Source organism: Neovison vison, chromosome 2, assembly GCF_020171115.1.
Source record: "Neovison vison isolate M4711 chromosome 2, ASM_NN_V1, whole genome shotgun sequence".
Classification (NCBI taxonomy): Eukaryota; Metazoa; Chordata; class Mammalia; order Carnivora; family Mustelidae; genus Neogale; species Neogale vison.
In genome coordinates, this window is record NC_058092.1 from 106268450 (window position 1) to 106290200 (window position 21751).

The following is a 21751-nucleotide window of genomic DNA, read 5'->3' on the forward strand; positions in this document are numbered from 1 at the left end:
AACTGAGCCACCCAGGCGCCCAATAAATAATTTTTTTTTATTTTTTTTTCCAATAAATAATTTTTTAAAAATATATTTTAATTATGAATCAAGAAATAGTTGAGTAAGAATGAGACAACAGTAATCACAGAAGTTTACAGGTATTTGTAGGACAGTCTGGAGGAAACTCGGATTTCAGGAGCTTAATCCTATTGTCTACATAACTAAATTTTTCCATCTGAAAGTTGGTGTTTTAAAGTGAATTATCCAAATGATGAGGGATTAAAAGGCAAACTGGAACTTCTCCTATATTGCTGAGTTTGTTCTACTAATTGGCTCCCCTGGGTGTGGTTTTTGATGGCTTACTTTACCCACATTAACTCTAAAACTATAGGGGTGAGGGCCAGAGATAGCTGATGTGGTTAGATTTTAAATGAAACTGAAATGAAAGTTCACTTCCTCATTGTGGGTACCTCATGTGACAAGCCCAGTATCTTTTTAAAGTCAGTTTAACAGAGGTCTCTTTGCTGCCTTCAAACCTTTGGAGAGGGCTCGCCTTCAGGCATGCTTACTATGGGAGCACCTGCCAGTTCTATCATGTACGTACTCTCTGGTCTTTTTCTACTCTTTGGTCTTTAAACCCTCCGTTTGTGCATTTAGCGTGCTGTGCCTACCAGGCTTTAAACCATTGGTTCCAGGAAGTAAATGAAAATATTATGCCACTCAATTTGCCTCTTGTTTCTTTGACTAAAAAGAATCTATTTTTGAAAAGTTAATGTCTGTTTGCACATCTAAATCTGAGGCTGAAACGTGGCTTTCTTTGGAATATAATTTGAAGCTGTTTTGAATTTAAAAGAAACAGAAAAGGAAGTAGAATCCAGTTTAAGGGAGGTAGTCACTGAATTACTATTCAAATCTTTTTGTTTTAAACATAGAAGTGGTGTTTTCAAAAGTACATAAGTGCTTCCTTTGAAATAGGTGTTTTGATTATTGGGAAAACTAGTTTAAAAAAAACCAAAATGATTCTAGGATTTGAAAGCAATACATGGGAGTTGTCTTTCAACTACCTCTAAATGTTGTGGATATTTAAATAGACCAGTTAAGAAAAGCCCAAGTATTCAAAAATTATGAAGTTAAATTGATTTTTCAAAGGTTTGCCCTCCTCTTGAAGATGGTAGGCGGTGATATCCCTTGGTTAGATTTGTTGGCAAATCCTGTAAAGTCCCTGCCTCCCCACCCTACCCAATCCCTCCTGCCTTGGATGAAAGTTTGGTATACCAGGTATCAGGAAATTTCTGAAAATCACTTTTTAAAATGCTACTAAGTATTAGAAGTGGTATTCCAGTCATAAATCTACAGACTACCTCCCTGAGACAATAAATCCCAGGAAGTTTCCTGTTTAGTTCTGATTTGTATTGTCCTTTCGACAGACTTTACAGTGTGATTTTTTTTTTAATGTAAAAATTTGGTCAAAATATATGCAGCTAATAACTATTCTTCTTATGTTACCTTTCCTTTAACCAAAGGAAATGGCTGGTGTGGGGACTCCTGGCGAGCTCCTATGCAGTTGCTCAGGTACAGAATGATCCCACTCTGGATCATCACTGGAATCTCTGGAAGAAAACCTATGGCAGACAATACCAGGAAAAGGTAGGTGGGATCATCACTTGAGCAATTTGCTTTTGCTCGAGTATCCTGTACTTTCTCCCCCTCAAAATGATATTCGTACAAGCAATGATTTCAATAAATGCTTACGCACTCATTTCTTGCCGGATTCTATTCTTGGTACCAGAGATATAGCAGGAAACAGAGCAAAGTTCCTGTTTTCGTGGAGCTCATATCATAGCAGGGGAGACAGGAATTAAGTAAATAAATAAGCAGAATATAGTATGGTAGGTGGTGATAAGGGCGGTAGAAAAAAACAAAGCAAAGCGTGGGGGATCTAGTGAGACCTAGAGCTGGAGGGCTTTGGGAGATGGCTGTCAGGGGTTGGGAGTGATTTTTCTTGATATGTAACAGAAAGCTCAGGGAAGTACCCTCATCGAAGGTGACATGTGAGCCGAGAATTCATAGAAGCCAGGAAGCAAAGTTGTAACTAGAATGCAGGTTCCAGGTCAAGGGAGGTAGGGTACATGTTTGAGAACAAAAAGACCTATTTTAGTCCCTAGCACATAGAAGCACTACCAGATGTTGTTTTTTGACTTTGAATTCCCACGATGTACTTTTGTTTTTATTTCAATGCATATTTATTGATTTTTTAAAAAAGATTTTGCTTATTTATTTGACACGGAGAGAGATAGTGAGAGAGAGAGAGAGCATAAGCAGGGGAGCAGCAGGCAGAGGAAAGGGAGAAGCAGGCTCCCTGCTGAGAAGGGAGCCTGATGTAGGTTTCCATCCCAGGACCCTGGGATCCTAACCTGAGCCAAAGGCAGACGCTTAACCAACGGCCACCCAGGCGCCCCATATACTCATTGATTTTTTAGACCTTAACCAGGGCACCTGGGTGGCCCAGTCAGTTAAGCATCTGCCTTTGGCTCAGGTCATGATCCTGGGGTCCTGGATGGAGCCTCACATTGGTCTCCCTGCTCTGCCAGGGATCTGTTTCTCCCTCTGCTCCACCCTGCTCTTCTGCTCTCTATCACTCTCTCTCAAATAAATAAAATCTTTTAAAAAAAACTCTCTAAGATATATGTGTGAAGATGTGTGTGTATATTTTGACTCTGTAAGCAAGAATTATGTATTAATTTATTTGATACATTATTTTGTATAAAAATGACACTTTTTAAAATGTAAATGAAAGGATGTGCACTGAGTTGTTTTCTTAGTAGTGATGAATTTTTACCCTCATCCAAGTGCCTTGAGAAACAAGGCTCTAATTTCAAGTTTAAACTAGAGTAAAATGTTCAGTTAGCATCACTATCTGGTTAAATGAATACTCCCTCTCTTTTTAATGACTCCAGTCCCTTGGAAGGAACGAAAATTACTTTTGATTAGTATTCTTCCTTGATAATTTATCTCAAAGCTCAAATAACATAATCCTTTTGCACACTTAATAAACTATATATAGTGTAAATGTGACTTTTATATGCATGGAGAAACCAAAAACTTCATTTGACTCACTTTACTGTGATATTTGCTTTACTGCAGTGGTCTGGAACTGAACCTACAATATTTTTTTTTTTATGAACCTACAGTATCTTTTAAGAAATGGCTGGGACTATGTTCTTTTTCCTTACATTTTAGAACGAGGAAGTAGCACGGCGTCTTATCTGGGAAAAGAATCTAAAATCTGTGATGCTTCACAATCTGGAATACTCAATGGGAATGCATTCATATGATCTAGGCATGAACCATCTGGCAGACATGGTAAGTAAATTACAAATAATCCTACTTTCATCTCTGTGTATGTATGATTTCCATCTCCCCAAAGGCAATTCGAAGGTAAACAGTAAAGGAATGTGTGTGTGTGTGTGTGTGTCTGTGTGTGTGTGTGTGTGTACACATATGCAAAGTTAGAAAACAGTAGAATTTAAGGATGTAAGAATTTGCAGATTCCTTGTTTCATTCTACTGTGACCACTTTCCTTAATAAAATTTTTAGAGGTATATTTGAAACTTACAGGCTAGTATTGCTTTTGTTTTTTTAATTAATTCTAGAAAACACTGCCTAAAGATCACTCACAATCTTTTAGAGTAAGTTACCATACTTTTGTATGTCTAGACTGATACCTCAATATAGTCTACCTGCTTTCTTAATGAGGGAGTGTGGGTATTTAATATCACAAATACTCTCCCATTAGTTTTTAAATTTTTTTCTACCTACAAAACTTTACTGTTGAGGGCGCCTGGCTGGCTCAGTGGGTTAAGCCGCTGCCTTCCGCTCAGGTCATGATCTCGGGGTCCTGGGATCGAGTCCCGCATCGGGCTCTCTGCTCAGCAGGGAGCCTGCTTCCTCCTCCTTCTCTCTCTACCTGCCTCTCTGCCTACTTGTAATCTCTCTCTGTCAAATAAATAAATAAAATCTTTAAAAAAAAAAAAAACTTTACTGTTGAGGCCGAAATTAAGAATCGTAGTACCTCTTGGAAGAGAATACACTGGGTAGGTTAAATTTCTACTTAAATGCGGCATCTCCTTTGTAATTCTTTCTTACAAGGAAAACCAGTTCAGTCCACCTTTTTTTTTTTTTTAAGATTTTGTTTATTTGACAGACAGAGATCACAAGCAGGCAGAGAGGCAGGCAGAGAGAGGGGGAAGCAGGCTCCCCGCTGCACAGAGAGCCTCATGCAGGGCACGATCCCAGGACCCTGAGATCATGACCTGAGCCAAAGGCAGAGGCTTTAACCCATTGAGCCACCCAGGTGCCCCAGTTCAGTCTACATTTTAGACAGTCCTTGAATAAAATTCTGCCTTGCTTTAAAACAAAAATCTGCCTCCCTGTGACTTTTAGTTTTTACCACTTTCTTCTTCTTCCCAATGCCTAAATGGGTGCTAAGACAAAGTGTGAAAGAGACCCAGATAGTTCACCTATCTGATAGCAGTACCTATGTCGGTCACAACTACCACTGGTTTTTCTCAATTGTTAAAAACGTTCACAGTTACGGTTATTAGAATATTGAAAAGAAGGTCATAATTGAAAGGAGATATATATATTTGTCTTGCAGACCAGTGAAGAAGTGTCATCTTTGATGAGTTCCCTGAGAGTTCCCAGCCAATGGCAGGCAAATGTCACTTACAAGTCAAATTCTAATCAGAAATTGCCTGATTCTGTGGACTGGAGAGAGAAGGGGTGTGTTACTGAAGTGAAATACCAGGTGAGTATTGTCATCCCAGGCTTCTGTACCCCAGGAAGAGCTCTCTCCTCTGTCAATACTTAGTCTAGCTACATAATTTGGCAGTGGAATCTCTCTAATGTTATTTCTAATGATTTTTGTTATTCTCATCTTCCCAATTAAATTGTAAGCTCCTTGGGGACAATGACCACATATCATATTTTATTTGTATTCTCCAATGTTTAGTTCTTGTTTAGTCCTACTATAACCACTTTCTTCAACAAATTTTTTAGAGGAACATTTGAAACTTGCAGGGTACTATTGCTTTTGGTTTTTTAAATTAATTATAGAAAGCGTTGTCTAAAGATTACTCACAATCTTTTAGAGTAAGTTAGCATACTTATGTAAATCTTTTTTTAAAATATTTTATTTATTTATTTGACAGAGAGAGATCACAAATAGGCAGAGAGGCAAGCAGAGGGAGAGGGGGAAGCAGGCTCCCCACCAAGCAGAGAGCCTGATGCAGGGTCTGATCCCAGGACCCTGAGACCATGACTTGAGCCAAAGGCAGAGGCCTAACCCACTGAGCCACCCAGGTGCCCACACTTACATAAATATTAGTTGATTATTAGACTTAGAATACCAATGGTTAGAACTCTATTAGAAAAAACTGTGAACTGAGCAAATATATTTCTTTAAGACAGATTTCTAGCGCTCATGCACTGGATCTTCTACTAAGCCAATTGCTTGGGAAACAGTATTGTGTGTGAGAGAGAATATCGATCAGGAAATCTCTCCCTCCATTTCAGGGTTGAAGGAGAGGAAAAACCTAGAGCTGAAATTGTACCAGTCTAGTTCACTCATGACTAGGCTGGCACTGTTACAGTAAGAAATACAGTATGGGTTTTTATAAATTTGTTCCTATGTTTTTGTATTTCCTTTAGTTCACTTTAAGGGACGCCTGGGTGCCTCAGTCAGTTAAACATCTGACTCTCGAGCTCAGCTCAGGTCTCCATCTCAGGGTCCTGAGTTCAAGCCTCATGTTGGGCTCTACACTGGCCATGGAGACTACTTTAAAAAAAAAAAAGGAGCAGCAAAAATCCTAAATTAGTTAGGGGTAACTAAGGGTAAAACACACCTATCACCTTAGAGGTCAGGGTAAGGGAGAGGAAGCCAAGTGTTCTAAGCAGCTGCCCTAGCTGGTAACCAAAGAAGAAAGTAAACATATATTTTTAAAGATTTTATTTATTTTTTTATTTGAGAGAAAAAACAAGTATGGGAGGGGCAGAGGGAGAGGGAGAAGCAGACTCCCCGCTGAGCAGGGTGCCTGACTCAGGGCTCGATCCCAGGACCCTGGGATCATGACCTGAGCTGAAGGCAGACGCTTGACAGACTGAGCCACCCAGGCACCCCAAAAGTAAAAAATAAGAAGTAGATGGTACTGCTAATATCTTATTCTTTTCTTCCTAGATATTTTTCTTGTAATTGGTTTTAGGTTTCTTATTAGAGCTTATCTAAAATAAAAGTTGGAGGCTTCTGGCTGTATCAGTCAGTAGAGCATAGGACATAAATCTCAGGGTCATGAGTTAAAGCTCCATGTTGGGCATGGAAGCTACTTAAAAAAATAAAGAAATTAAATAAAATTTGGGACGATCCAATAAAGTACATGTTTAGGTGTTAACTATAAATAATCTAATGAGCTCCTTTCCCTGGATGATTGCATTTTAATGGGTGATTTTGCTTTAACCAAAAGCAAATTCAGTTTGCTTCCTTTGGGTAGAGAGCAAGGTAGAATGAAGGAAGAAGTAAGAGAGAACAATTATGATAGGGCTCCGGACTTTTTTTTAACTAAAGCAGCTTTGTGTTTTCTGTTTGTTTATGCTTCCTTGTAAACTATCTTTGGTCAAAAAATTATGAAGCTAAAAATGTTTGAAAAAATTTAACCTTATGTTTTCAACCTTATTTGGTAGGAGAAAGGGTATTTTAGGTCAAGAGAATCATCCCTAGCTCCCCTCAAAATCACTATACTGTAGATGACTATCTACCTTACTTAAGGGTGAAGATAGCTGGGATCTAGAGCAGGCTCAGGGGGTACCATTTCTCAATAAACTTGACTATGGCAATTATGCTCTGAGCTCAGCCATTTGCAAATCGCTATTAATATTGGACCTTCCTCAGAGAACAGTCAAGTATATATAGTCTTCATGTCCATGTCTAAGAAATGAAGAAATTGTAGAGTGGGGAGCTGTTCCTATAACAACCGACAGAATTGACACATTGAGAGGTACACAGTTCGTGGGATGGAAAACCTCCTTCCTGACTTTCTATGATTACTTCTGTGCCCTTGTCTCTGTTTTAGGGTGCTTGTGGTGCTTGTTGGGCATTCAGTGCTGTGGGGGCCCTGGAAGCACAGCTGAAGCTGAAAACAGGAAATCTGGTGTCTCTGAGTGCACAGAACCTGGTAGATTGCTCAACTGAAAGATATGGAAATAAAGGCTGCAATGGTGGCTTCATGACAAAGGCTTTCCAGTATATCATTGATAACAACGGCATCGATTCGGAAGTTTCCTATCCCTACAAAGCCATGGTGTGTCACAAGCAAACTTTTTGTGCTGCCCTGGGACCTTATGCTATCCCTTAACTAACTGAGCTAAACCTACAACCAAGCCAATCACTTGAGAAGCAGTGTATGAAAATCCTGGTCAGGAATTCTTAAATTTGTAAGAGTTCACTCCTTTTTCAGTAGTCTTCTTAATTCATCAGTGGCACACTGATTTTAAGCAAGTAGAATTCACAAAAAATGGATTTTCAGTAAGCCTTAGAATTCCTTCTGTCCATCTGCCTGGTATTTCAACTTGTTTTTCCTACAGCCTCCCATGCTCAACCTTATTCTCAGATCATCAGTCACACCATTCTCCTACCTACTAAAAAGCTAAATGATGCTCTCTTCTTCCTCCTCACAAGTTCATTGCATGTTTTGTTAGATGAATTAATATATCTGTATTACAGAAAATTTAGGAAAGATAAAGAAAATACCACTCCAAAACCTCCTACCTTAACCACCATTAATTTGGTATATTTCTTTCAAGTTCTTTGTCCTATTAAGCATTTAAAAAAACATATGTATATGCACAACAAAAGTGAATTTGTAATTTCTCTTTTCCTACTAAAATATACACTCTAGGTGTTTTTCAGATTATATGGTCTTTGTAAACCATCATTTAAACTGCAGATCATCTTGTAGGCATTATATCATCAAAAAGATTTTAAAGTTATAGTATAGATTTTATGATCTTTACATAGTATACCTCCCCAATCCACCTGAGAACCTGAGGGACATTATCCAGCAACTTCTGCATGCATAAAGATGTTCACAATTTAAAACAATATAATAGTTATGTATTTCCTCTGTTACTGGTGAAACACGGAAGGGTTAAGGTTTTGGGGAGATTTGCTTTTTCTTCATTTAAATGAGGAAGGAAACTTAGACATTTGAAAGACTAAATGAGGAAAGAAAACATTTGAAATCCAGACTTGGGATGTTGGTGATATAAAAGAAGCTGAAATAAATACTTATTTATTTGATTTATAACCTTTTTTTGCAGGATGGAAACTGCAGGTATGACTCAAAACATCGAGCTGCTACATGTTCAAAGTATACTGAACTTCCCTTTGGCAGTGAAGATGCCTTGAAAGAAGCTGTGGCCAATAAAGGACCTGTGTCTGTTGCTATTGATGCAAAACACTCTTCTTTCTTCCTGTATAAAAGTGGTAAAAACTCAGATATTTTATCTTGTTGTTATATGCTGCCCCTGCACCATAAGAAAGAATATAATCCTTCCCCATCACCCCATCTCTGAGTGTTTAGGTTAAACCTAATCCTCCATTTCATATATATATATATTTTTTAAATATTTTATTTATTTATTTGACACAGAGAGAGAGAGCACAAGTAGGCAGAGAGGCAGATAGAAGGGGAAGCAGGCTTCCCGCTGTGCAGAGAGCCTGATGTGGGGCTTGATCCCAGGACCCTGAGACCATGACATGAACTGAAGGCAGAGGCTTAACCCACTGAGCCACCCAGGTGCCCCTTTTTCATATATATTTTTTATATCCAGTTCTAATTAGTTAAGTAATACTCATCAAAATTTACAATACTTCATGCTGAGTACTATGATAAATTCTTTCCATGAATTATCTTATTTAATCCTCACAATAGCCCTATTTCACAGATGAACAAGTCACACGTTAATTGGCATAAAGTAATACAGTCTGGAAGTGGTCAGTGAGGATTAGAAACAATGCTATTTGACTCCAGAGCCTGGGCTCCTAACCTCTGGAGCCACTGTGCAGTGTAGGTACAGCACTGTGGGATACAAGGAGAGCACCCGCCAATGTTAGAGTGTTGTGTTAAACCAAATGACTCTACTGTTTTATTTAAAACAAACAAACCAGCAAACAAACTCACCCAAAGATCATTTCATATCGTAAAGGATAAAAATATATGGAATAAACAGTTTAGGAATACATAAAAAGAAATACAGTAACTGACGCGATATAAGTTAAAATCTTTAGGAAAAGGGGCACCTGGGTGGCTCAGTTGGTTAAGTATCCCAACTGTTGATTTCAACTCAGATCGTGATCTCAGGGTTGTGGGATCGAGAACCATGTCAGGTTTTGCACTCAGTGCAGAGTCTGCATGGGATTCTCTCTCTCTCTCTCTCTCTCTGTCCCTCCCCCTGCTCATACTCACTTGTGGTCTCTCTCTCTCTCAAATAAGTAACTAAAATCTTTTAAAAAATAATTAGAAAAATGTAGCTGCTTATCAAAGATTTCCAAGGGAACTGTGATTGGATTGATGCCAAAGTTGGCAAGAAAACTGACAAATACAGCATTGATGGCAAAGAATTATTAACTCTAATTAGTTTGATGAGAGTATATGTTCCTAAAATTATAATTCAACTTGCTTCCTATATATGTAAAGCAGTCTACTAAAAGCAATAGCATTTTCAAATGTCCTTCACTGCCACATATGGTTCACTCTTTTTCTCCACCCACATTTTATTCTCAGGTGTCTACTATGACCCATCCTGTACTCAGGATGTGAATCATGGTGTATTAGTGGTTGGCTATGGTAACCTTAATGGAAGAGACTACTGGCTTGTGAAAAACAGGTAATATATTTGCACTTAAGTGTATATTTAATTAAAATAAGGAATTTGATGGAGCTTCAACCAATGCTTTCCTGTGATTATGATGATGATAATAATAACAACAATGATAAACATTTATAGCTTCTTATAAAGTGACATTCAAAATTAATTACTCAGTGCTCCCATTTCTTCACTCCCTGTTCTGGCTTCAGCAGTTTTCATGATTTATCTTCTACAATACTTCTCTGATCATTCCTTCTCCTTTATAAATATCTATTCCTCTGCTTAGCCCCCAAATGTTGGTCTTTCCTCCAGGGCTCCATCCTTTGCTCATTACTCCTCTTAGCCTACATTTTTCTTATGATTTTAGCTATAACCTATATGCTGATAGTTTCCAAAGCTTAAGCCCTAGCTCTATCCTCTGCCCTGAAATACAGACTTATTTATCTGGACATACCCACTTCCATGTATCTTAGTTTCTCCAAACTCAGTATGTCCAAGGAATTCAGTACCCTCTCTACCATATTGTCCTCTCCAGAACTTCCTAACTCACTAACCGGCAACCACACACAACAGAGTCACCCAACAAGATACTATGGATTTATTGTAGGCTCCTCAAGATCTAATCAAGCAGCAAGTCAATCTAATTTCCCACATATTTGTCCTTGCCTCTGTCCCCTCTCCATTTCTTCCATTATTGCTTTGCTTCAGACATCTTTTGCCTGAACTACTCCTGTAGCCTTCAAAGTGGTCTCCTTTACTCTCAAATCCATCTTTTGTGCTGCTTCCAGACTGGTGTGTCTCAAATATGACAAACTGGGGTAATAACTATTCTACAGAGTACCCTTTGGTATAAATGTTCCCCAGTAGGGGCATCTGGGTGGCTCAGTTGGTTAAGCCGCTGCCTTCAGCTCTGGTCATGATCCCAGGATTGTGGGATCGAGCCTCGCATCCAGCTCCCTCTTCACCGAGTGGCCTGCTTCTCCCTTTCCCTCTGCCTGCCGCTCTGCCTACTTGTGCGTGCTCTCTCTCTCTCTCTATCTCTCTGTCAAATGAATAAATAAAATCTTTGAAAAAAAAATGTTGCCCAGTGGGGAAGACAAGTCCTCTATGGTTGTGGTCTCTGCCTGTCTGACCAGGCTCAATTGCTGGCACTTGTCTCCCACTTTTTATTCCAGTTACATTTAACTATGCACAGAGTTCCCATACATAGCATTTTATCTTTAATATCTTCATACCTTGGTTATGCTGTTCCTTCTGCCAGGAACATTCTTTCTCCTCACTTGGTTTATTTCTCCTTTTCCTTCAAAACCAGCTAAGGCATTCTCTATAACAGAAATTTCCCTCTAAATCCTTGAGCTGGGTAAAATGTCTTTTTTCTATGCTCCAAAAAAGTCTTATGCATACTGGAGTACTTTATGCATTATATTTAAATTGTATTCGGGATGCACCTTTGGGGTAAAGATCTGTATTGTCCTTGTATCTCTAACACACATAGAAGATGGTAGTATTTGTATGGCTTACTGGGAAGTAGTTGGGGGAAACAACATCTTGGTTCACTTGTAACCTATTCACAGCACTGATCAGCTTGGGCCTGGACCAGGGATATGAAGCAATATTTTCACTTATATCTTTTTTCTTGTTCACTTCCTACAACATGTATTCTAACTTCTCTTCTCTATTTTTTTTTTTCAACTTCCCTTCTCTATTGAAACTGCTCTTCTGGAAGACCATTTATATCGTTTAGTGTTTAAATCCAAAACCCCTTCTTTTTTTTTTTCCAATTTATTTATTTTCAGAAAAACAGTATTCATTATTTTTTCACCACACCCAGTGCTCCATGCAAGCTGTGCCCTCTATAATACCCACCACCTGGTACCCCAACCTCCCACCCCCCCCGCCACTCAGATTGTTTTTCAGAGTCCATAGTCTCTCATGGTTCATCTCCCCTTCCAATTTACCCAAAAGCACATACCCTCCCCAATGTCCATAACCCTACCCCCCTTCTCCCAACCCCCCTCCCCCCAGCAACCCACAGTTTGTTTCGTGAGATTAAGAGTCACTTATGGTTTGTCTCCCTCCCTATCCCATCTTGTTTCATGGATTCTTCTCCTACCCACTTAAGCCCCCATGTTGCATCACCACTTCCTCATATCAGGGAGATCATATGATAGTTGTCTTTCTCCGCTTGACTTATTTCACTAAGCATGATACGCTCTAGTTCCATCCATGTTGTCGCAAATGGCAAGATTTCGTTTCTTTTGATGGCTGCATAGTATTCCATTGTGTATATATACCACATCTTCTTGATCCATTCATCTGTTGATGGACATCTAGGTTCTTTCCATAGTTTGGCTATTGTGGACATTGCTGCTATAAACATTCGGGTGCACGTGCCCCTTTGGATCACTACGTATCCAAAACCCCTTCTTAACACTTACTCATTCAATGAAAATTTATTAGAGATCTACAATGCCATGGGCATTATCTAGGCCCTAGAAATACGAAAATAAACGAGAAATCATCCTGTCCCAAAAGAGCGCACATAAGAGCTCAGTGGGGAATTAGATATATTTTTAAAACAATAAAATACAAAACATCATGGTATAATGATATATGTCTCAGTGGCTATGGGCCATAGATGAGGAGATGCCTAACTGCCTAAAAGTTTCACAGAGAAGGCACTACTTCCTTGTATTAAGTTTTCAGATGACTGGAATTGCTCATGTTCTAGAGGAGGAAAATAAATGGCCCAGTCACCTATAAAGGATATGTAATGGCACAGAAATGTGAACAGTTTCTCTGCTTTATAAACTCTGTACTACATTTATTTCTTTGGCATCTACGACATGACACTATCCTGACTCATTTTGCGATATCAGCTTTAGCCTCATTTCTTATTTTCTTCCACCTGTCCCTCATGCTCTAGCTCCAGCTATACTAAAGCAAACTCATCTGCAACTTGAGTTTCAACTGTTGTCATTATGTGGATGATACCCAATTCATAGTCTCTAAAAACAATCTCTCTACTAACCAACAGACTTCCATGTCCAACTTCCAACTTGACAGCTTTGCTAAAAAAATCCAAATTTGGGGGGAGCCTGGGTGGCTCAGTTGATTAAACAACTGACTCTTGGTTTCAGCTCAGGCTGTGGTCTCATGGGTTATGAGATTGGAGCCTTGGGCCCCCAACTGCCCTCACTGCCCCCATGCTCAGCAGGGAGGCTGCTTGAAGATTCTCTCTCTCTGCCCCTCCTGCCATGTACATGTGCTCTCTCTCTCATAAATAAATAAATCTTTTTTTTTTAAATCCAAATTTCTGGACACCTGGGTGGTTCAGTTGGTTAATTTTCTGCCACCGGCTTGAGTCACGATCCCAGGGTCCTGGGATGGAACCCTGCATCAGGCTCCCTGCTCATCAGGGAATCTGTTCCTTCCTTTCCCTCTGTTTTTCCCCACTTGTGTTCTGTCTGTCTTGCTCACTCTCTCTCTCAAGTAAATAAATACAATCTTTTTAAAAATTCAAATTTCCCACCTGCCTATCCTACTGCTACTCCCAACACACACATTGTCTCTCTCAAAAAGTCTAAATTCATATTCTCTCTCTCCTTCCATCTAAACGACCCTTTCACTGTCTGCCCCTGAAAAGTATTTTAGAATAAGCCGAAGGGAGAATAATTCTGTATTTTGAGTAATGCATCACCATCTTCAGGTTATCAAAGCTTTGGTATCATCTTGGATGATACCATTCTCTCCTTCAATCCATAGCCCTGTCCATTCGGCCTCTGAATCAAATTTTATATTTCCTTCTATTCCTGCTCTAATTCAGATCCTATTCTCACCTAGCTATGGAAGTACCTTCTTAAAATGTAGATTATGAAAACTCATAGTCAAAAATTCTAAATAGTTTACCATTGTCATCATAATGAAGTCCAAATTCCTAGCCAGGCACTCAAGATTCTCCATTATCCAGTTTCCAACATAGCTTTCTAGACTTTTCTTTCCCTAGGTTCTCATGCACCCATATTTACACTCTGGCCACAGTGAACTACTTACTCATCATTCCCTAAGTTTATAGCTATTTCTGTTTCTTTACTTGTGCTATTTCATCTTTCTGAAATGCCCTTAAAGCCCATTGCTGCCTACAGAAATCCCACCTGTCTGTGGTGAAATGGGCACTCTCATACATTCCAGTGGAAGAATAAATTGTTACGATCCTCCTCGAAAGCAATTCAATAATATGAACCAAAGCCTATTTAAATGTTCACATTCTCTGTCCAGTTTTTTCTCACGTCTTGCAACCTAAATGAATAAAATAATCTTAAATATGAGGAAAGCTTCATATCCAATTTATGTAAATTATAGCATTCATTCTTCCTCTTTAATAGTGAAAACCAGTAAACCCAAAATGTCTAACAATAGGGACAATATTAAACCAAGCACATGTATTAGAAACTATATTTACTCAGACTATTATTAATAACCTAATAAAATACTTGAACATATGTTTAAATGGAGAATACATATAAACATAAAATAAATATTAAGTTTAAGACAGTATGCCCAATTTCTCTGATTTTTGTTATACTAAAAGACCAGAAGGAATTATACCAAATGTTAATAATGGTTATCTTCGTCTACCTTTAAGTATTTGCAAAAGTCTTTAACAAGTACCTTATTACTTTTGGGCACCTGGGTGGCTCCCTCGTTAAGAGTATGCCTTTGGCTCATGTCATGATCCCAGGGCCCTGGGATCGAGCCCCACATCATCCCCCACATTGAGCCCCACATCAGGTTCCCTGCTCAGTGGGAAGCCTGCTTTTCCCTCTCCCACTCCCCCTGCTTGTATTTCCTCTCCTGCTGTCTTTTTCTCTATCAAATAAATAAATAAGTAATCTTTAAAAAAGAAAAAGAAAAAAAGAAATACCAAGTTTTTAAAAAATTACCTTATTACTTTTAAAATGAAAAAAAAAACCCTCACTAAAAATCCTACTCATTCAAATAAATAAATAAAATCATTAAATGTTCATCGATATATAAATGGGTAAGGAAGATGGGATATATAACAGAATTTTACTCAGTCATAGAAAAACAGTGAAATCTTGCTATTTGTGACATGTATGAACCTAGCATAATGCTAAACGAAATAAGTTAAATAAACAAATACCATATGATTTCACTTATATTTAGAATCTAAAAAATAAATAAAACAGAAACAGACTCCTAGATACATGAAACAAACTATTGGTTACCAGAAGAGGAAGGGTTTGAGTGGATGGGAAAAATAGGTAAAGGGCATTAAGAGATATTAACTTCCAGTTATAAAATAAATAGGTCATGGGGATATAATGTACAGTATAGAGAATATAGTCAATAATATTGTAATAACTTTGTGTGGTAACAGGTGGTAACTAGACTTATGAGGATCATTTGTTATGTATAAAAATATCAAATCGCTGTGAAATCACACTTGAAACTAACAGGATATTGTATGTCAATTATGCTTTTTATTTTTTTAAAGGTCGGGGAGGAGTTTAATCTAATCTACAGATCAATGAGTAATGGAGGCCCAAAGTTATTGGGCATAGAATAATTTTAGCCTGGGGAAAAAAATTAAAGGCATTAGCCATTAGATCATGAGAACCTTAAATACACACACACACACACCCTCCCCCAAAACTAGGAAAGTACCCAGAACACCTTTAAGCGTTATCTGGTGAACTCTCTAAGATAAGTAGTTGCAAAATAGATGGGCCTCTAGATAATGAAGTAAGTCAATGGAGCTGATGAATGGGAGACTGAAATGCCTCCTTTTCATTCATAAATGGGATTAAGTTAGGAAAATACAAGTTGGAAAAAAGAACATATTCTATTTTCCCTCAGTGAAAGCTACTGTCTGATCTTTCAAGAGATCCTGACTCTTACAGTTAATATTCTTTAATCATTAAACATGATAGGGGTCTACATTAAACTCATATGTACTGCCTTCTCTCCATGGAATCAAAGGCTGGAAAGGAAAAAAGGAAAAAGTTAAAATCTAATGATTTTTCTTTCATATATTAAGCGATTTCTCTACAGAGAGATTAAGAATGTACATTTGGTTTATAACTCAATTTATAACTTATTCCCACTACTCCACTGAAATCGATGTTTTCAAGATCAGCAATCACCTCCATCTTGCCTCATTAAATAGTTTTCAGGTCTCATCTTCCTGCATTCTTAACATTTGATGTATGGTTACTCTCTGCTTTCCGAAACACTTTATTTGACTTTCAGGGGATCATACCCCACCCTGGTTTTCTTCCTACTTTACCTCTCAGTCTCCTGAGTTCTGTAGTTCCTCTTATTCTTCCTTCCTTTTAAATATTATAATCCCCAGGCCTCAATTTCTCTCTATATATTCTTTTGAAGATCTCGTTTAGTGTCGGTTTTAAACAACAAACAGCTGGTGACTCTCAGCTTTGTACCTTCAACTCTAACCTCCTTTCTGATCTCCAGACTCCGTGACCAAAAGCCCATTATTTGACCTCTCCACTGGAGTATTCATAGGCCTCTTTAACTTAACACATCCAAAACAGAACTTTTGACTTCCTGCCACTGCTCCAATTTTTCCCATCTTGGTATATGCCAACAGCATTTACCCCAGGTCAAAATACTGGAACCATCCTTTCTTCATTTGCTATCTCACACCTAAACCATCAGCAAATTCTGTCATTTCTATCATCATTAAATTTTCCCAAACCTTAACACTTCTCAGTATCTCTGCTGTTACTGCTCTAGTTCAAGTCACCATCCATCTCTTGGTCTATAGCAATAATCTCCTAACTGGTAGTCACTTCCCTTCTTGTTTGCTTACGGTCAGTCCTCTATATAGTAGCCAGGATGATCTTTCTAAAACATAAAGGAGGTTATGTTACTCTCCTGCCCCAAATGCCCTAATGGCTTTCCTTCACACTCTGAATAAAATCCATGACCTATAAAACCATGACAATTTTTGGCCTCAGCCTGTCTCTCCAACGGCATTTCCCACTACATCTGCCCATCTCCCTCAGCTCCAAGAACACTAGCTTTTTTTCAGTACCTTTTCTCAAGAGACACTTATCATTTCTTACATATCAAGTTTATTCCAGCTCTTTTTCCAGATCTTTGCATCATTTGCACCTTCACTTACTGTCTTTGCACTAATGTTTCCTCAGAGAAGCATTCCCTGACTACTCCTAAAATGTAGCCCTGATTCCCAACATTCCATATCCCCTTACTCTGCTTTAATTTTCTTCATAGTACTTATATTTTATCATATTATTTACTTGTTTACTGTATGTTTTTTATGTAGGCTTTGAAAAGACTTTGTCTATCTCATTTACCTCCATAATCCTAATGCATACAGTAGTATCTGGGATAGCCTAGGAAGCTCAGAACTACAGTTTATCACAAAGGAAACTGGCATACATTCTAGAAGGAATGTCTTACAAGTTAGTAGTCTGTAATATGCAGGGAGAAGGTAGGGTGGCCAACCATCTCATCATGTCAAAGACTAATGGGTTTCCCAGGCCACAGGACTTTTTTTTTGAAACCAGAATAGTCCCAGGCAAGCTGGACTGTTGATTACTCTAGAAAAAGTCTGTATTTTGTTTAAAGGGGATGAACTCTACTTGAGTCCAATCAAATGGACTCATACTTGGATAATAACAAACATAGACACCTCTACTCACTATTTACTACATACAGACACTGTGCAAGTACTTCTGGTAAGTAAGAAAATTCTAGCTTCACCAGAATTTTTAAAGGATACGCATTTTATCTCCATAATACAGAATAGGACTCCTGGTACTGACAGAGTTAAGAAACTTGCCTGCAGGTAAACAGTTTGAATGAAAGAGCTATAGAACCAGTAAAAATAAACAACTTGGTAAGGACCAGAATCAACATTTGGAGCTGACTTTGCACAGTTCCGAAGGAAAGAATTTGTCCTCGTATTTATTGAGCTTGTGATTTTTAAATCAGTGTTATTCTTTAAGGAAAGGTTAGGAGGACTTAGTCAAAAGAGGTGTGGGATTTCTTTTTTTTTTTTTTAGATTTTTAAAATTTATTTATTTGGCAGAGATCACAAGTAAGCAGAGAGGCAGTCAGAGAGAGGGGGAAGCAGGCTCCCGGCTGAGCAGAGAGCCCAATGCGGGGCTCGATCCCAGCACCCTGGGATCATGACCTGAGCCAAAGGCAGAGGTTTTAACCCACTGAACCACCCAGGCGCCCAGGTCTAGGATTTTTACAAAGTTTGGGATAGTTGATCTTGTTCTGTGAAGCTGGGGAAAGTGAGCTATCCAGATTCTGAATAGGACCTCACTGACTGAGTTCATACTGCTAGTAATTACAACTCAGTTCAAATTTCATTGCCAGAACTTAAGCCCAAACTCAGTTTTTCTTTAATTTTTTATCTACTTTTTTAAGGCAATGAAATAACTACAAAACAAAATATAGGAAGATATCGATTATATAAAGTCCTGGATGTTCTGGTCTGAATTTCATCTCTCATGCTACCTCACTCACAGGAATAATGTAGGGTTAGGGCTAGTATAAATGTTAGAGTAGGCTTTGAAGTAAAACAATCCTAGATTTGTGCCCTGACTTCATAATTAACCATCTTAGCAAACCATTTTACCACTTTGACCATTTTCCTCCTCACAGTGTGATAATTAAGTCAGGTAGTATAGGTTAGGGTGCTTAGCACAGAGCTAGGTGCTCAATGAAAGGTGGCTATTAATATTAATAATAGCTTCACCTGAATTTATCATAATTGTTTTGGGATACTAAAAGAATACTCCATCTATTGATAAGAGGTGACAGTGGAGTTTGGATTTTATTTTAAAGATATTGGAGAGGCATTAAAGTATTTTAATCAGCAGAGTGGTAATAAATGAAAGGAAACAATAAAGAAGCCCACAAAAGACTTTAAGAAGGAGTGAGCAGAGAAGGGAAATATCAGGGCATGTATTATCTTAAGGCCAGGAGAGAAGTGGGGACCACCTCGTTAAATGATACAAGAGGGAAAAATAAGACCTGCAAAGTGTCCACTGAATGGCTGATACAGGGAACAGTTAAGGCCTATCAGAGCACAGCCATTTTAAATAATGCCATCTGTCTGCTTGCAATAAAGCCACATTTCTTAGTTTCTCCACTGCATGCAAAGACATAATCCACCTCTCCTTTGAGTCCCGAGCAAAAATTTTCAACTGTTTCCCTTTGCCTATGGAATTAAATTACGCGTTCCGTAGCCTATTGTTCTAAGCTCTTCACAACATAGCCCCAACCCAACTTTCTATCCTCTTTGTCCCCTTCTACCCTAAAGATGTGTAATTTTCCTTTTAACTAAATGTTTTGCTGCTCTCCAAATATAAACACAGTAGGCACTTTCTCAAATTCATGCTTTTATTTGTATCCTAGTTATAGAACTTAATGAATTTGCTTCAGAGTATAATTATTTGTATATCTACAATTACAAAAATCTCAGAATCATAAAAAAACTTAAGAAAATATTTATCTTACAAAAATCTTGTCAGTTTTTTCACTAGTCTGTGACAAAATGAGAAAATATGAATATTTTGATATATCCTTCATAAATATACAAATTTATTTGGATCAAAGGACTATCCTTAAAGTAGAGACTATGTCCTCTTAAGTTTTGTTTTGGTGTTGAAACATCCTTTCTGGGTCTCTGGGTGGCTCAGTTGTTAACCGTCTGCCTTTGGCCCAGGTTATGATCCCAGGACCCTGGGATCAAGACCACATCGGGCTCTGTGCTCAGTAGGAAGCCTGCTTTTCCCTCTCCCACTCCCCCTGCTTGCATTATCTCTCTCTGTCTAATAAATAAATAAAATCTTAAAAAAAAAAACCATTCTTTCTTTTACAATACAATGGTGATATAAAGAGCATTTTTTTATGTCTGTACTTGCTAATTTAAAAATTGGTAACTTTGGAGCACCTGGGTGGCTTAGTCAGTTAAGCTTCTGACTCTTGATTTTGGGTCAGGTCATAATATCAGGGTATGGGATTGAATCCCGCATTGGGCTCCGTGTTCTGTGTGAGATTCTCTCTTCCTCTCCCTTTTCCCTGCTCACTTGCTCTCTCTCTCTCTCTGTCTCTCTCTAAAAATCAATCAATAAATGAAATCTTTAAAATAACTATAAAATAAGGCACCTGGGTGGCTTAGTCAGTTGAGTGTTTTTCTTCGGCTCAGGTCATGATCTAAGGGTCATGGACTCGAGACCCACGTCAGGCTCCCTGCTCAGTGAGGAGCCTGCTTCTCCCTCTCCCTCTGCTACTCTCTGTTTCTCTCTCTCTCTCTCTCTCTCTGTCAAATAAAGAAATAAAACCTTTAAAAAAATAAAATACCTATAAAATATTGGTAACTGTATGTAAATTTGCGAAATTTTTTAAATTCTCAAAGTTCATGAAATGAAAAAGCGAGAGACCGTTGATCTAACTCTTACTTGACCTACAAATTCCCTCTGCAACATCTCTAACAAGTTATGCAAACCTCTGATTGAACACTTCCAGAACCAGTGAGCTCACCTTCTCCTAAGATAGCATATTCCATTTTTTCACAGCTTTACCTATGAGAAAGTCTTACCTCAGCTCCACCTCAAGGTCGCAAAGCTGTTTGAGGGGGGCCCTTTTTATTTCTTACTTTGGAATTTCCTACCTTATGCCTTTTCCAGAGTAGTCATTCAAAAATACTTCTTAGTTGACATTCTCTAAAGGAATCTAAGTTTGATAGAAAATAATAATTTATGATCCTGTTTTGCAAAAACATTTAACGATGGGACCTTGGAAAGGACCATAATACCCTTTCCCTGCAGGAGGTGTATTTACAAAGTAGGAGGATTAAAGCTTTGGGGTGGAGTTTATATTGTTTTCCTTAGGTATTAAGTCTATTCATCAATATAGCACTAAAGCCTTCCAAACTATCCTTTGAAAATTGCCTGAAACCCCTGGGGAGATTTTTATATTATTTTGCTCTAATTTTGTTTTATAGCTTTTCATATATAATCACTTTAGGAAAAAAACAATCTAGGAGATAAAAAGTTGATATTGTGATTTTATTATATTCATTTGTAATTTTGTGTTATTTCTTTTTCTAAAGCTGGGGCCTCAACTTCGGTGAGCAAGGATATATTCGGATGGCAAGAAACAGTGGAAATCACTGTGGGATTGCTAATTATCCCTCTTACCCAGAAATCTAGAGGATCTCTTCATTTTATAACAAGTCTGTAAAATATAACACTTTCTCTTAACTTAATTTTACCTGCTGTAACCTGTAGAAATAAGTGTGTCATGACCAACTTACATTTACTGTACGAATAGAATATGTAGTTTGACTCTTTATTTTTTTGCTTTGCAGAAACTGGAAAATTTTTGCTACACAAATTAATAATGTACTGTCTGGGTGTGCCTGGGTGGCTCAGTGGGTTAAAGCCTCTGCCTTCAGCTCAGGTCATGATCCCAGCCAGGGTCCTGGGATCAAGCCCCACATAGGGCTCTCTGCTCAGCAGGGAGCCTGCTTCCCCTCCTCTCTCTGCCTGCCTCTGCCTACTTGTGATCTCTGTCAAATAAATACATAAAATCTTTAAAAAAAAATGTACTATCTGTACGTGAATAGGTCAACCTAAGAAATCTGTCATGTTTGTTTTGCCACTGTCTTATTTTACATGCTTTGTCTTTTTAGTTCCTTGGTATCGTTTTGTAATATGATGGCATATAAATGCTTAATAAATATCTCTTTTCAACTTTGTATTCATACCACATACCATTCCTTTCTTATCCTTAGGTAACTATTATAATCTATCATGAAGAT

The 21751-nt window shown here is 38.2% G+C and overlaps 1 protein-coding gene across 1 annotated transcript; it reads left to right on the forward strand.

Annotated features, from left to right (window-relative positions):
• Positions 1-440: 440 nt before the first annotated feature.
• On the forward strand, positions 441-21263 carry CTSS (cathepsin S). Its single transcript, XM_044239110.1, has 8 exons — positions 441-578; positions 1506-1629; positions 3223-3345; positions 4640-4789; positions 7107-7334; positions 8353-8518; positions 9819-9921; positions 21041-21263. Exons 1-8 carry the CDS (start codon positions 544-546, stop codon positions 21138-21140), a joined length of 1029 nt encoding a protein of 342 aa, XP_044095045.1. The 5' UTR covers positions 441-543; the 3' UTR covers positions 21141-21263.
• The last annotated feature ends 488 nt before the right edge of the window (positions 21264-21751 follow it).

Coding starts and splice junctions, on each gene's coding strand:
- CTSS (XM_044239110.1), top strand. CDS start 544: ATGCTTACTATGGGAGCACCTGCCAGTTCTATCAT. Junction 7,335..8,352: donor CCTATCCCTACAAAGCCATG/GTGTGTCACAAG, acceptor CTTTTTTTGCAG/GATGGAAACTGCAGGTATGA. Junction 8,519..9,818: donor TTTCTTCCTGTATAAAAGTG/GTAAAAACTCAG, acceptor TTTTATTCTCAG/GTGTCTACTATGACCCATCC.